The sequence below is a fragment of the Centroberyx affinis genome, unplaced genomic scaffold, assembly GCF_046629955.1.
Source record: "Centroberyx affinis isolate AG114_WGS23_722 - 3 ecotype Tasmania unplaced genomic scaffold, CSIRO-AGI_Caff_v1 ptg000647l_1, whole genome shotgun sequence".
NCBI classification, from domain to species: domain Eukaryota; kingdom Metazoa; phylum Chordata; class Actinopteri; order Beryciformes; family Berycidae; genus Centroberyx; species Centroberyx affinis.
Window position 1 is genome coordinate 333,472 of NW_027279273.1, and position 16,516 is coordinate 349,987.

The following is a 16,516-nucleotide window of genomic DNA, read 5'->3' on the forward strand; positions in this document are numbered from 1 at the left end:
CCAGAAGTCATTGGCTCCAATTGTAAGCTAAATCTTTAAATACAGCTCACAAAGACATAGTTTCAATTTTAAACATCGCTAACTGTTACCATGAAAAGTCAGGCTATTACCAAATCAAATTCAAATGGGAACAAATTCTTCATTATGACGGGGACTATTTTGGGTGCTATTGAAAATGTGTTTACGGTCGGCTTATCGCTTATTAAGTTGTTTGAGGAAAATATCGGCTGGCCCGGTGCATCATGATGATGAAATATGCTGCCAGAGCAGCAGCATGGCACTGACGTGTTTTTAATAGTTTTTGTAATACAATGGAGTTCTATGGTTGCTGGGACATGGCTTTATTGGGCATCGGCTACATGAACGAGACGTGTTAGCAAAACAAATTCATTGCTGATTTTGTTATTTTCATAGGATTTGTTGACGGTAAGAAATGCATTAATGCATTCCTTTAATATCAATATCAACAACCTGACACAGCAGACTTTAAGAGGATGGGAAGATTTGATCAAGATGGAGCCACCCCTGTTTTCAATCCTTATACAATACACTGGTAGTGCCTTTGCCTTTGGGATCAATGCATGCACAGAGCTAATTATTTCCTCCTCGGTTATCAACTGGTCTTGATTCTCATCATCCTTCTCCAAGTTTAGCAGGAGCTGCATCAGCTCATGCATCCACTCAGGCCACTAGCTGCCATTTATCATGGTGTTCTAGAAGAATATAGGTATGTGACAAGAGAGCAAAGGGGTACTTCTCACAAAGAGCCTCTTTCTCCAAGTCCCACATCATTTCAGAATCACATTTGAGCGCTGACTCCCACTTATTAATGTGACCCAGAGAGGGTGCACAGGGTGGGGAGAAGTCAACAATAAAGCCAGGTACATCAGACAAGGGGGTATAGAAGTATGTTTGCCAACTGTTTTCTCACATTTCAACTTTCTTTATTTGTCCCAATGAGCAATTGGCTTTGAAGCAAGTATTAAAACATTACATGACTGAGACTGAAGAACCACAACAAATAACAGTCAATCAGTCACCAATGCAAGGTATCAATGAGTTCCAGGCATGCAGCATAAGACAAATCATCATTGTCATCATCATGACATCTTGGTTGACAATCATGACCTTCTGGTCACACTTGATTTGGATAGTCCAGTGTTGATATGCCACTTCCTATCAAGTGAATATAATGTGTCACTAAAATGTTTTAAGTGATACTCATATATAAAGTAGTGTATAGACATTGAATGTCTGGGCTAGGGTTAATTTTAGGGTAATGTTAGAAATAGAGTCAGGTTAGGGTTTAGGTTGAAAAATTGGTTCAGGGTTAGGGTTACATGCAATTACAGGCGATGCACCAAATAGGCAAACAACACCTTTTTTGAACATCTACTTTTTGTCACCTGATGAGTTGAGTATCAACATGGACTATCCACATGAAGTGTTACCGACCTTCCTTCTCCCCCTATCAACATTTAAGGAAACCAAAGGCAGTAGGGACCAAGAGTCCATATGCCTGTAGTATTAAAACATGTATGGTTCATAGTCAAAGAAAATAAGGGTGTGATGAAGGAGCCTGGATGTCCAATTGATGTCAACAACTTCAATAGCTGGGGCTATGTTAGATGGATCCTTAACATCACCAAGCAGGTTGGATAGAGGGAACATCCTGAGCTCGATGGCTAGACAGTTGAGGGTTTCTTAAAGCCTTGTCCATAGCTATTCACTATAGCCAAGTTACATTTGTATACTGAGGAATCAATGCTAGGTATTGAATCCCATATGCTGAGAATCCAAAGTCCAGGTGTCGATTTGGAGCTGAGATATTGGAGGTTGGAGCATAAAGGTATCACTTCTCCCCAAGGACTTTGGAAACTTCCTGAGCAATAAATTCATAACCATCACTATTAAGAGCACTGATGAGTATTCACAATAGTAGGGCACTGTCACCATAAAATGGCATTAAGTAATCTATCTCCCTCTATTGAACAGTAGGAATTGCAACAGCATCAACAGAACTTAACTCGTTCTACATGAGTCTCTGGCACTGCCCCACGCCCAGTCCTCCTGCTCCCTTGAGCTATGGTAGCCTGTAACTGACATACAATCACGTTTTCACAATAGAGCGGAGTAAGCCAACCAATTAGAGCAGAGATCCAGCAGAAACATCTAGTGAAGAGGTAATATATCACTATGCTAAATCGTGGAATAATAGCACTGCTTCGTCATTTGCTTTTTTGGCTTGAGAACGAAATGTGTTGTGATGCCGGTCACCCGCTAGAAGAACCGTCCTCCATCGCTGAGCAGTTGAAGGCCAGTAGCTGTGTCGGAAATTGTCTTGAAACTCCAATGGATGGGGAGAGCATGGGCCAAAAGTGAGTTTTGAAAGCCAGAAAACTCACTTGGCCAAGTAATTGTTGTCATTGGTATTGATCAATAATGCTATCAACTGCCTGCGGATATATTATGGTCAGTTTATGCTATGGGACAGTGAAAATCTTACTTACTGCACATTTAAAAATGACTATTATATATCAATAAAGGTATATTTGCATATGTAGCTTCAGTGACAGCTGGCTAACAGAGGGCACTGCCCTACCTAGACTTAAAATAAGTTTTATAACCAACCCTACACCCTCATACCTCCAGGTCATGGTCCAGTCCTACACCCCCATACCTTCAGACCATGGTCCTGCACCCCCTATTAGTATAACCTTTGACATTCCCATTCAGAACGACAGTCCCCCCCCCCCCCCCCCCCCATCTTCCACTCTAGACGTCTTTCTCATCTCTTCAATAAGTACCTTCTGTCAACCTCTTGACACAGAATGATTTCTCCTCTCCTCATTCTCAAAATATTCCTTCTACGTCTGCTTTGCTGTTATTTCTTTTCCTAGCTATCCACTCTTACAAAACCAATCTATGATCAGAGGAATAATGTAAAGGCACCAAGACCCTAACCTTTGCACTCCTTAATTTTGGTTGAGTGTAATGTCGGTGATGCAGAAACTGAAGCATGTTCTACTGCTGCGTTGATTGCAAGTGGCTCTGGATAGCTAAATATCCTGCCTGGACAAACTGGCACCCTCTGCCACTGTGCTTCATCTCATGTTTTATTACATGGCCGAGATGAAGCAACTAAATTAATCAAACAGTAAAGTTAGAATGGATATGAATTCAGTCTTACTCAACACATACTGACATATTTCTTTCCATTAACATAGGCTAAATGATCTGAAATTTCTAACTAAATCACCCTCTGTAATTGCCCTTCTGAATAGGCGAAATTGTAATGGTTTGCAACGCTGGCTGGCTCTTCCAGGCTGGTAAGTGAATAATGACAATGTCCCATTGTATTACCTTTGCATGCATTTTATCAGTCAAGCTATTAGAGGTGCTGCTAAACATCATCTTAATTCCAAATTAACAAACTCCATTGCATTCCCCACAAAAGGGACTATGGTCTATTTGCTTGCATGACATTTGCCATATACACAAGCAGCCTGTCCGTGGTATAGCTGCAGGCATCCAGTACCAACAAACACGCCATTTAGCAGAACCAACCTTGGGACTGACTTGGAGCCAAATGGGGTTCTAGCCGGTCTGTCTAGCACTTGCAACTCTAGTTAGAACATGTGGACCAATTTACTGTTGTGCAAAGCATTGAAGAGATGTTGGAAAAACAAATTTTAACAAGTGGCACAGGTATCCTAATGGTTTGACAAGTTCAGTCAATTACATTACTCAATCTAAGCAGTTGAGAAGTAACTGATGGCATTTGTTTTGATCTGTTCGGAGTACTAGATGAGTTGACATAGTGCCACATAGAATAATGAATGCCAGAAAAAATTGAAAATCTGTACAAATGTATTAGTATATTGCTTAGTAACCAAGGCCAAAGCTTACCATACCAGTGTTGGTTATTTACTGAGTGTATTTACTAAGTTTTACTCTAACTGAGAAAGACGTAGTCTATGTAAATCTGCAAGACCAATCACAACATACTGCAAAGGCAGACCATAGAAGAGATGAAAGGAGCACACTAATGTGTAGAAGTTTTTCAAGCAACCTTTATATTTCACTGATTAAGTCAATTTGTAAAGAAATGTACCCACCTTCTTGGCCTCTTAGCCACTCACACACATGCACACAAAACAGGGACCACTTCAGAGTCAAAGAAATGACAGAGGTCAAGTGTCAAATCTCTATTTAAACCATTATCCATTCAGCCGTCCAACTTACTGACAAGTTCAGCTTGCATACTGTTCGCGAAGAGAAAGAGACAGAGGGAGAGGGGGAGGGTAAATGTGGTGTAGTGTAATTACAGTATGTACAACATATCTCGGTGTTTGCAAGTGTGCATCACATCTCCCCACTGACAGGTTGGCTTTTAATATACCTCCCATGTACATGATACATTTGTTCTACATGGAGATGCATTTACAGCGAGACCACAGAGAGATGAGGGGAGGAACTTGTATAAGACCACATGAGAGCATAGAGAAGGTGGGCTATTAAAACAATAAAAAGAAAGACAGTCAGCCTCGCTGCCCCAGACCACGTGTGGTGGATAGGGGAGGGGGGTGGGGGGTGGGGTGTGGGGATATTAAAACAATAAAAAGAAAGACAGTCAGCTTCGCTGCCCCAGATCACGTGTGGTGGGTGGGGGAGCGGGGTGGGGTGTGGGTGAGTGTGTTTAAAAAAAAGCCCATCAGGCAGAGGAATGCAGTGCTCCTGGCTCCCGGTCATCCCTCTCTTCCTCGTCCATCTTGCGTCCGTGTTTCCGGAAGTATTTGTAGCGCTGGACGTACAGCTTGACCAGGTTGCTGACTTTGACCGGATTGATCTCCCCAGTTCGGCTGTGGCAGATCTGACACAGTGACACAACAGTACACAGCCTTTCTCAATCAACGGACATACTTAATATTTTGTTCATATGTGGGTTCATATCCCAGTAGAAGCAGACAGATACTACTGCTACTTAATCACACTGCAGTTTGACGGTTTACAACAGTCTGCGCTTTAAGAACTAGGGCTGGGCGGTTTGTCCTAAAACTTATGTCAATATAGAATTTGAAGCACGGACGATAATGGTATATATCTTTATTAAAATTTCAATGAAAATGCTTAAGGCATAAAAGACTCTGGTAAGGCAACTGCAAGGGCAACTATTGGGTTTAGTATACTGTAACTGTACTATTAGGACATATTACACATAGTCCCAAAGTATTTTTGTATCCAGTGTTTTGATCAATTCTTTTAAGTCCTCAGTGTTTCTCACAGGTTGGTAGTTTACTTGGGCGAAATTGTTATTGAGGTTTCGTTTAGCAAGCCCAGTGACTTTTTTTTCCAGGCACTAATGTCTCTCAACCTAGTATAAGTGGTAATGACATTGCAACATTAGCTCACTATTATTCTTGCATATGATTATGCAATGAGGCGTCATTTCAAACTATCTCTCCATTTACTTTGTCGTTGGCACAGACACACAGCGACTCGAAGGAGCGATAGATGGGCTGCTTCATAGGTGCAATGAATTCTGGTCATTGTAGTTCACCAACACGCATTCGGTGCTTGGCAGAGTTAAATCTTGACAGTTTGAAAACACGGCACCAAAATGAATGCAAAACAAATTTACTTGGTGGGCTGCTTTACCTCAGCAGGCCGCCAACATATTAACATTGTATACACTGTTGTCTCTCAACTGTTTGAAAAGGAACCATGGCCTTACATAGATAGTCAGTTATGACAGTGGTTCCCAACCCAGTCCTCAAGGACCCCCTGTCCTGCAAGTTTTTATTCCATATTTACCCTTGCACACCTGATCCCACTGGGGCCTACACACTTTCATGCTGCTCTGTTCAGGTAGATCTGTCTCTACCAATCAGCATTACACCGTAATTGGATCAGGTGCGCAAGAGTAGAGCTGGAACCAATACTTGCAGGAAAAGGGGTCCTTGAGGACTGGGTTGGGAAACACTGAGTTATGACATGTGTAACATTACTTTTGTTTTCACAAGGACAATGTTTGTCTTCCCTGCCCTGCCTTACCTTTTCTATTTCTTTCCTCACATTCCAAAATGTGTGTGGATTTGAGGTGATAAATCCCCCCCCCCCAAGCATTTGCCACCTTAGGCAACCGCCTCTCCCCTGACCTACCGATCTAAAAAAAATTTAAAGATCGATGCAGTAGGTGGGCTTATGTGTTGTTAACAGGAAATGTTTTAGACATATTTCCATCTTACACATATTTTTGTAGACATTGTTCTGTTGTAATAATCTATATGCCTATGCATAATGCGTAATGCGAGGTGTGCCCATACACTGCAAGTAGATTTCTATTGATATCCAAGCCCACTGGTAACGTTAGCCAGGTAGTCCTGTGCTTCGGTTAATTTAATTGAATATCAGTTTGTGTGAAATACTATTCATATAAGGATGGTTTTGTTTCCCGTCAACTGCACTGATTCTACTGATTGAGTTTTTTTTCTTTTATGGTGAATAAATTGAATATATTGGATTTAGAAATTTATTTGACTAATAAATTGAAAACAGTCACAATAATGATTATTTGTTTAGTGAAGGTGAGGATCACAGAAGCCCATCAAGCTACACTATGAGTGTTTTTTGTTTCTTTTTGTAGTTTGGTTAACCGGTTACCCAATTTTTTTAATAGAATATTCAAATATTGATATGACTTCAAATCCCATCCCTACAATATGCACAGTATGAATTGAGGTATAAACACTGATATAACACACTGATATAACCAATTCATCAGTGTCGGCCTATGCAATGCATGCGTGTCACTGGATTGTGTTCTGCGGCTGACCTTATGCACGGCTTTCCTCAGGATGTCTTTGTATTCGTCTTTGTTTATGTCCTTGCGCTGATAGTAGGGCTTGATGGCTAGCTTCACCTCCTCCACCGCTCGCTCCTGGGTGTGGAGCTTCTTCAGGTACTGAGCAGTAGGGGGGAAAACAGACGCATTAAATTATGTAAAACCCTCTAGAAAAGCAAAGAGACTAAGCAGGAGAGTTTTCCTCTGAGGTGATAAAGAAAGCCCTATGAACACACCACTAGGTCTTTACCTTATCAGGGTCTTTGCTCTCACTATCCCATCCAGTTTCACCAGAGCTGCCAGTCGCACCCGACAGCCCCACAGGTAAGGGAGGGGGTGGGGTCTGTGCACACCCGCCACCTATGGATGGGTGCAGGTGCGAGGGCGGGGTTTTGGTGCAGCCAACCAACGGTAGGGAGCCATGGAGAATGAACTGGGTGGGGCTCGGGCCGGGAGGTGGAGGCAGTGATGGAGGGGGAGGGATCTGTGAGGAAGAGGAGGAGGCTGAGGAGGAAGGAGCGTGCTGCTGGGACTGGCTCTGATTGGCCTGAGAGAGGATCTGCAGGAAATACAGAGGACAAGGCGAAGTAAAACATTTTAGTTTCTCACATTTAAATAAGGTGGAAAATAACACCTAGGAAAGACGCTGTTCCTGAGTAGCGCCTCCCAGATGGCAGGGGGGCAAATAGACTGTTTGCTTTCGACTCTGTATGGCATGAAGGATTGCTTTATAGAGTTATACAGAGTGGCACTGGTGGTAAAGTGTACGACATCATTAAATCTATGTCTACCCAAAGCACCAAATGTGCTATCAGAATTGGTCAATCCAACCTTTTTGAACATCTATATAATAGGTCCGGCAGAAGAGTTGGACCGGCCAACAGCACCTGATTTTACACTGTTAGACACTGAGGTTAAATATTTACTGTACGCTGATGATCTGCTCATCCTCTTAAAAGCAGGTCTCCAGCATAATCTCAATATATTAGAGGAATAGCCAACTGTAAAAACTGTGCATTGACAATAAACATGCAAAAAATAAATATCATGACCTTTCAAAAAATGACCCTGAACACAGAAAACATATACTATTAAACTGAACAACGTTCCGATTAAGCATGCCCAAAAATATACATATTTAGGCCTGGCAATATCTACATCAGGAAACTTTAATGAGACTGTAAAGGGCTTAAAAGAGAAGGCTAGGAAGGCTATATAAGTTAGGATATGGTTAAAAATATTTGAGAGTGTAATTCAACCTATTGCTTTGTATGGGAGTAAAGTTTGGGGCCCTCTTAACAATCTTGACCACCCACTATGGGGCAAGAACCCAGTTGAGACCCTGCACACAGAGTACAGCAGAAATATGTTGCAAGTGCAAAGAAAAACTATTATCTCAAATATTATCTCCTTCTGATATGAAGCAATGTCAGGCAAGAATAATGTTTGTAATGAGTGTTTTTTTTGCTTTTGGGTGAGTGATTTGACTTATTTTCACTCAATTTTTAGCTGCAATCTGCAGGTAGTATAAGTCACTCTGTTGGCCAGCCTCAAAAATGTAAAATAAAAAAATAAAAATCAATAGCTATAACGATGCTATGACCCAGTACAGTGCATCACTTTCAGTTTAGCTTGGTTGGTACATCATATGTCAGGTATGCCACGCCAAAGACCTGAGTTCAAATCACAGGTGAGTCAATTTAGCAAACAACAAAGTGGTTACAGTTCATCACAAATTACGTGCTTATTTTTATAGGAATTGTAACTTAAGGCTGTCTATATAATGTCTAAAATAATATTGTTGAAAACAATTTTTTTTTAAATTAATTTTAAAATTTTTTTAAAATTATACAGATTTTAAGACTTTCTACAGTGGAAAACGGGGACCAATTACAAACCCAACTATGCATTCCCATTTCCACTGGCTCTTATATTATTCTTAAGACCCATCTAAATATCACATGAAAAAAACAGGAATATTAATTTAAAATGAAAACTGAGCAGAAAGACAAGCCAAGAGAGTCACTCAGTCAGTCTCACACCCGCACACAGTGTCTCCCTCTCACCTGGCTGGTCGCTTGGATGAATTCTTGTGCTTTGGCTCTACTGGCAATATTGGCCTCCTCCATTTTGAAGAGCAGAGCAGTCACTGAGAATAAGAATGTTAGAGATCCTTATTATAACATAAAGAGGATATGAATATCTAAAACGGCATACTGAAGAGAGCACAAGCTTCATATAACTAAGATGACTGTTATACTTTTATATTAAGTGACTTTGTCAAAATGATTCCTACCAAATCCAAGTGATGCTGGGGACTTCCATCTGAGCTGAACTGATTTAGTTTATTTACTGAAGTTTCTATAGTGTAATTCCTTAGATAATTTAGCAAAGTCCCTCAATTTCTGTCTGGAATAGACTTCTCAAAAGTCCATGATATTCCAGAAATATGGCAAGGTAATAGACAAGACAAGGTAAATTACAGCAAAGATGCTTAGCTAAAGTTACAGGGAGTGGAATCAGACTTGTTTTGACGACACCCCATCCCACCCACCCCTGCCATCAAAATCTCTACCCAAAACTCTGTTCAATAAATAAGTCCATGTGACTTTTGTTTTCAAGATCTGGTTCGCTTGTAACTGGACAGAGGGAACCTAAATGAACCAAATACAAAAATACAACAAAGTCAACTTTTGCATTATGGTTCAGAACAAAGAAAGCAAACTGTAGGTGTGATCTCCCTAAGAGAATAACGGACTTCAGTCCATCTATGGAAGTAACTCACATGCCAGGACTCCTCCAGCCGTGCAGTCCACTCCGGTCTGCAGACTCCAGGGAAGGGCAGGAGCTGCAGGAGGGGGTGGGGGAGGAGGAGGAGGCTTACTAGCAGATGAGGAGGACACAGAGGAGGAGGAGGAGGAAGGGTCTGATGAAGATGGAGGGAGCGACAGAGAGGGGAGACCACAGCCTGAGGAGGAGGAGGAGCAAGGAGGCGAGGCCAGGGATTTGGGTGCATCGTCTGGGGGGAGGGGCTTGACGCTGGGTGTAGGCAGCACAATGGTGAGGCCAGTCCCCTGGGGGGTGGACAGGCTGGCTGGGCTGGACGGCGGCAACGTGGGGCTGGTCTGGGTTGGGCAGTCTTCAGCCAAGAAGGAGGGCTCTGGAGTCTTACAGCTGCTGTCCACAGTCTGAGAGTCTGGAGAAGACTCCCTGGTGTCCCGCAAGGGGGCCATGGAGGGAGGATGGGTGTGGGGGGGTGAGGAGGAGGGTGGGAGTGCACTGGTGGAGGAAGAGGAGGAGGAGGAGGAGGAGGAGGAAGAGCAGGGTGCAGGGCCAGCTTGACCAGTATGAGGACTGAGCGACTTGCTTCCACCTCCGATCCCTGACTGAATCTCTGAGGAGGCTCCACCCCAGCCCTCGGAACTGGCTTTTGATTGGTTACCGTCTCCATCCATCGACCCCACAGCTCCGCTTTTCTCCCTCGTCTTCTTCCCTGGCCGGCGCCGGCGCTTGGTCGCCAGAGACGACGAGGGGGAAGAGGCAGAGGAGGAAGTCGACGTGGTGGAGCTGGGCTTTGCCTTCTTGGACTTGAATGCCGCAGGACTGGTTAAGGAGGAGGACGGGGGTGCAGCCAGGCTGCTGCGTTTGCCCACCTTGCCCAAATCCTTACTGCGTCCGCCCAGTGACAATGGCTCTGAACAGGGCTTGAGGAACGGAGACCTGCTCTCATTGTCCCTGCGAAAGACTACTGCAATGGAGCCGCCCACCACAGAGCCCCCAGCACCCCCTCCTGCACCCCCTGGCCCCAGGAGATCCATGCCCAGCTTGCCCGAGCCGACTGAAGCCCCTGTAGTGCTGCTCACGCCCTCGCGCACCAGTACCGACACTTTGGACTGCAGCTTGCCTTTGCGGCTGCTGCCACTCTCCTTCTTGGACTTGCCAGAGCGACCCGACTCTCTTCTGCTGCCTTTTTCGCGTTCCTTGTCCTTTCCCAACTTCCGGGCCCGTTTGGTCGAGGGGACGGCAGACGAGATTGGGGCAGAGCCTGAAGTAGCCTGGGTGGGCGACAATGAGGAGAGGCCTTTGCTTTTGGTTCGAATGGAAGAGGAGGAGGAGGATTCGGACTGGCCAGTTTTCTTTAATGCGTGAGATTTCTTTTTGGGGTGATGTCGTCCAGTTTTGGGGTTGGTCTTAGTTTTGGGGCTGGGGACAGGGGGCTCCGGAGGCAGGGCAGTAGGCGGTGTGTCCTCCAAAGAGGGATAGTCTGAGTCCAAAGCCTCGCCGTCCAAAGACAGCATGTCTATCTCCAGTTTGTCCGAGTAGCGGTCCGACTCGTAGCTGTGATACCTTGGCGGGGAGAGGGACCGCGATCTGCTGCGACAACTTCCGCCGTCCTCTGCCTCGTCGAATGCGCGCCGTTTCCTCTTCTTCTTCCTCTTGTGGGGCTTGTCGGAGTCCTGCGCGGGGCTTCGGGGGGAGGCCAGGGCGAGGGTCGGGGAGCCAGGTACAGTGGTGGTTGTGGTGGTGGTGGTGACCGTGATGGTTCGTTTGATGGCAAAAAGGTCGGAACCGTTGAGGTCCTGGATCGACGGCGGGACAACAGGGCGACCATCCCGTCGCCTTTCACGTTCCCGGTCGTGCTGCCGTTCCCCGTCACCCTCCCCCCTTTCCCTGCTTCTTTTGGACCTCTTTGAACTACCCCGTTCTCTGCTGCTTGAATGCTGCCTGCCCTCCCTCTCCCTTTCCTTCTTTCTACGGCTAGAGTCTTCATCTCTGTCGTCTCGCCTTCGGCTGCTGGTTCGATTTTGGTCTCTGTCTTTATCCCTGTCCCTGTCTCTCTCTCTTTCCCTGTCTCTATCCCTGTCCCTCTCTCTATCTCTGTCTCTGTCCCGGTTTTTATCTCGCTCCCTGTCTCGTTCCCTCTCCCGCTGGCGCTCTTCCGACAGGCTGGAAAAGGAGTGTCTAGAGTGGATAACCCTTCCTGAAGAGTTGTGGGATCGCGAGGCCTCCGGGCTGCTGTGTCGTCTCTTCTTCCTCTTCCTGCTGTTGCTCCTGCTGCTCCTCCTCCTGCCTTTGGCCTCGCTCTCGGTCTTCCGCTCTCGCTCCCTCTCTCTGCTCTTTTCCCGGCTTCCCTCCTTCTCCTTCCTCTTCTTCCTTCGTCTCTCCTCCTTCTCCCCAGCTTTCTCGTCCTTGCGCTTGTGCCGGTCCCGGTCCTTGGAGCTCTTGGAGGACTTGTGGCTCTTGCTGCCCTGCTCTACAGGAAGCAGGACGGGGGAAGACGGCGGGGAAGAGGGAGGGGGGGAGGGAAGAGGTGGGGGCTGAGCAGAGAGGGAAGGGGCAGGGCAGGCGCAATACCTCTCCTTCCGCCTGCTGACCAGCTTGCTTCTCAGGTCCCCGACCCCGACCACCACAGGCTCATCCTCGGGCTCCACGTCCACCGGCCAGTCGCCCTCGGTCCGCACCGACACAAAACCATCCCCGTCCAGCACCCGGAGGATCCGCTCCGGCTTCGCACCAAAGAAACAGGCACTGGGTGTCAAAGGGAGAATTCCTCCAGCAGCTCTCTTATTGCCTCCATCTCTGTCAGCAGCCCCGACTATCTCCCCCTCCTCTATCTCAGAGTGGTCCGAGTCAGCGCTCTCCCTCTGCTCTCCGGTTCTGGCGGCGTCCCGGTCCAGTTTCCTCCTCGGGGGGAGTTGGGCGGCCGGTGGGGGGGTTGGGAGGACAGGGAGGCTGTTGGTGGAGTCTGGGGGGGCTTCCTCTTTCTCCTCATCATCTCTCCTCTCAGTCTTCCTCTTCAGCCCTCTCACCTTGCCACTCCCGTCTCCCCTCTCCTCTATTCCTTTTTCCTCTCCAGCATCTGATGCTGGGGAGCCAGTGGGGTCAAAGGGGTCATACTTCTCCCCCTCCTCCTCTTCCTCCTCCTCCTCCTCTGCCCTTCCCTCCCTTTCTCCCTCAGTAGGATGGAAGGGATCATATATCTCCTTCTCCTCGCTCTCTCTTTGTCCGTCCACATCCGGATGGACAGACCTGAAGAGGAAGGAGGGATTTGAGGAGGAGGTGTTGGTGGGAGGTGTGAAGAGAGATGGAGCTGCTAGGGAGGCAGAGGTGGAGGACACCCTGGCCACCCCGGCCCCCTGGGCATGGCCTTTCACATCGTTATGGTAACCCATCACCGTGGCACCGGGAGAAGACGATGTAGACAAGGGTGAAGAAGGATCAGAGGAAGGAGATGAGGGAGAGGAGGAGGGGGAGAAGGGAGGAGGGCTCTTGGCAATTTCTGTAACTCCATGGGGGGAAGAGGAGGCAGCAGGCCTCCTTTTGAAGCCTGGGGCTGGAGTCAAGTCCATGGGCCAGGGAGACTGGTGGCTCAGAGGCCAGCGTCAGTCCAACACTCCCTGTAACCTGGAGCTGAGTGACGTAGGGCAAGGCCACACTGGAGGACAGAAATCCAGGAAGAATCCTAGAAGAAAGGATAGGAAACATGCTCTATTCACATTTACAATGAAAGTCCACCTTGAAGTAGTGAAGCCAAAACTAGTCTGTGGTGTCATCAAGCTGTTCCATTAACAATTAATAACTCTGTGCACTCTGTACGAGTGCCCAGGGTGATTTTCAAGGGATCTTGGTTGGTTGATTTGGATTAACATTTATTAAATAATAGCCCCACAAACATCCACATCATTTGTCATCATTCATCCTCTCATTGTCAAAGGAGCAGCTCCAGAAAGTACTCACATCACAGTCTTATTCTTCACATTTTAGCTAGAGGGATTTTTTAGATGTCCTACTTTTACCTATATTTTGAAATGTGTCTTGTAGCGGTTAAGAAAGAAGCTCTTTATTATGATTAGGAACTACTGATCATTCACAGAACTAGGGATGGGAATTGCGTTTAATAATGTTGCCATTTAAATGAAAAGTATGTAACTGACTACCCGACTAATTAGAAAATAAATAAGAGGCCACTGATGTACTTGGAGATTTATTTCATTGCGTTTAGTCACATACACAAACATTACACACTCAAATACTGCTAATCTCAATTTTGATTATAACATGTTTAGAACACTGAATGTAGGCCTATACACTCAGTATAGGCCTACATGACTTTGACATGGCTTAATAAACATGACTTTGTATAACAACATATGTCTAATTAAAAATTATGAGTAAGCATTACAAAATATTTGCTAAATTTACAGATTGAAAATGTGCATAAAATGTTGAAATTGGCTCGTTGTGGGAAGCTTACACCGTGATCCTCTCCCAAGAGACAAATATTGTTGACATTTTGATCCTGTTTATGATGAATATATAACCACAACTTTTCATTGAAGGTTACATAAATATAACCTATAAAGATGAAATAATATTTTTATTTATTTTTTATTTTTAATGAGTAGTCGGTTAAACTCTTCCATCCCTACACAAAACAATATTTTTTTTAATACTTTATTAGGCAAGGCATGCCAAAAATTTTGTAGACTCACACATCTCCTCCATGGATTACATTACTACACCATTACTACACTTTTTGCCATGAAGTTGGCGTGAATGAGTGAACCGAATGGCGTCTACAGGTAGGGAGATAAGTCAAATAATAACCGTTTCTCTGATAATAGCATGTAACAATCCACAGGAGATTTTAGAAGGGAGAGAGGTCACACTGGAAAATGGTCTCAACGTTCACCGTGGCCGGGATTATCCTTTAAACCTTCAGTGTGGGATTCAATTATGATTATGGATTTTTTTTTTGTCAATAAAAAGTTGAGTTACACTTCGAGAGCCCTTAACATGAATTTTACCAATGAAACCACTCCAAAAGTAAGGGAAACCGGGTAGGAATTACCTGCCTTTTTGTTTTCGTGGGATGACGGAGGATAAAATACTAAGTGTTTATACTCCGCTCCAACCTCGCCTGTCAGTCCCCCCTCCAAGTCACGGCTGAAACACAAACAAGCCAATTCAAAGTTGAGTGGCATGAATCTTTGACCTATGACAGTCAAATGACAGTTCTGACCTTGTGGTTACAGAAGCTCCCTAAAATAAGGCAAATGGAAAACAGTAACTGGAAGGTTCAATTCACAATTTTGAGGAAAGGAAAACCAGTTTGTGAGTGTTGCCTATCTAAAGAGCCTACTTGAGTAAATCAGTAAATCACACCCCAAATGTCAAAGCAGGTGTTTCCCATCACAGATGAGGTGTGGCCAGAAGTGCAACATGCTTGAAAGTTTCAACCCAAAACAAAAACAGCAAACGGCTACGCCATCAGTTTAGCTCTTCAGATGTGCAAGGTTATGATCGCATGCAAGCTGAGCACAAGGTGTCCTAGAAAAATAAATGATTCCAGGCATAATCCCTTACTGATTTCCGTTCTTAAACTATACTAGAGATGTAGCCTATACAAAGAGAAGCAGACAAGCTCAGGAAGGATTTTTAAGCTTCGTGACAACTGAGATGTGGATTTTGCAACTAAATATCAGGGAGATGCCACTAATACTTTGTAGATTCAGTGTGCGTTGTAATAGGGCAGCTGAATAATTTTTATTATGCATTTATTGTTTCCTAAATAACTCAAAAGAAAAAGGAAAAAAACACATTTGGGGAGAAGATGTTTTGTACATGCCTGATTTATCATAGCATAATGACATCTAATTCAATCTAAAAAATGTAGTCATCATAAGGGTAACAAATTAGACATAACGTGTTGATGTCATAACATAAGGAATACTTGACATTTTCAAGGCGGTGGTCTCATCATCTTTTATAGAATCAAAGTAAGACATCCCAGACATCCCTACTGGGAACAAATGAAGTGAAGAATTAACACTGACAATTTTATGTCTGTTTTGATAGGCTTAGCCATGGAAATATGAATAAAACTGGATATAAAAGGCTAAGAGACAAGCTTGTCATACCTTTATGTAACTACCATGCCTTTATATCAGGTCTGCTGGATTCCTCTCCATCCTTTCTGTCCATTTAAGTGAGAGCAGCAGCCATTAACAGGACACCATGACAGACTAGCCTTGTACTAGTAATGTCAACTGCACTGAGCTAGTTTTATGCCTTTTATGTCCTCATTGTTGACAGGGAAATACAGCTAAGGGGTATGAGTCCAGTCACTAACGGACAACTTGAGATTTCTACTGGCTCAGTGCTCTGCCTTAGCCACTGTGTTAACATTGACCTTACATTGCTGCCCAGCTAATCAGCCATCTATGTAGCTAGGTACACTATTTGCAGGCCGGCTATTCATCGTGGTATTGGATACATTTAAAAAAACAAACAAAAAAAGCTTCTCTTGGTGTCTGCCAGGGTTTGCCGACAGCAGCTATTTTGCTAGCCAGCTAACGTTAGCCAATGCTAGCAAGACAAGCTGTGTGCTAATGAGTTACCTTCAGTCCTTTGCTCTGCAGTGTGGAATTAAGCTCTCTATATCCCAGCTACTGGCCTCTCTGTTTAACACGTAGAATCAAAGTTTGGGATACAGCATCAAGTGTTTTTTTTCCCGTTTTAAAAGCACAAAAAGAGGCCCATCCCATCAATCGCCGCCATTTTACTTCCCCACAAACCGGCCAGCAAAGGATGCCGGGACATGTAGTTTTTGTTGCGCATTACCGTCTGAACAATGTAGCCACGCCTCCGTCTCAACTAACAGAGCTCTGG

The 16,516-nt window shown here is 44.8% G+C and overlaps 1 protein-coding gene across 2 annotated transcripts; it reads right to left on the reverse strand.

Moving 5' to 3' along the window:
- Window positions 1-3,782: 3,782 nt before the first annotated feature.
- On the reverse strand, window positions 3,783-16,410 carry scaf1 (SR-related CTD-associated factor 1). Of its 2 annotated transcripts, none has more exons than XM_071518983.1 (7): window positions 16,246-16,410; window positions 14,701-14,791; window positions 9,630-13,307; window positions 8,911-8,993; window positions 7,095-7,403; window positions 6,836-6,964; window positions 3,783-4,873 (listed from the first exon to the last, which is right to left on the reverse strand). In XM_071518983.1, the coding sequence occupies exons 3-7, from the start codon at window positions 13,192-13,194 to the stop codon at window positions 4,715-4,717; spliced, it is 4,245 nt and encodes a 1,414-aa protein (XP_071375084.1). In that variant the 5' UTR covers window positions 13,195-13,307; window positions 14,701-14,791; window positions 16,246-16,410; the 3' UTR covers window positions 3,783-4,714. The 2 variants fall into 2 exon arrangements, with proteins under 2 accessions (XP_071375084.1, XP_071375085.1); XM_071518984.1 differs by having other exon boundaries at window positions 14,697-14,791.
- Window positions 16,411-16,516: the final 106 nt, after the last annotated feature.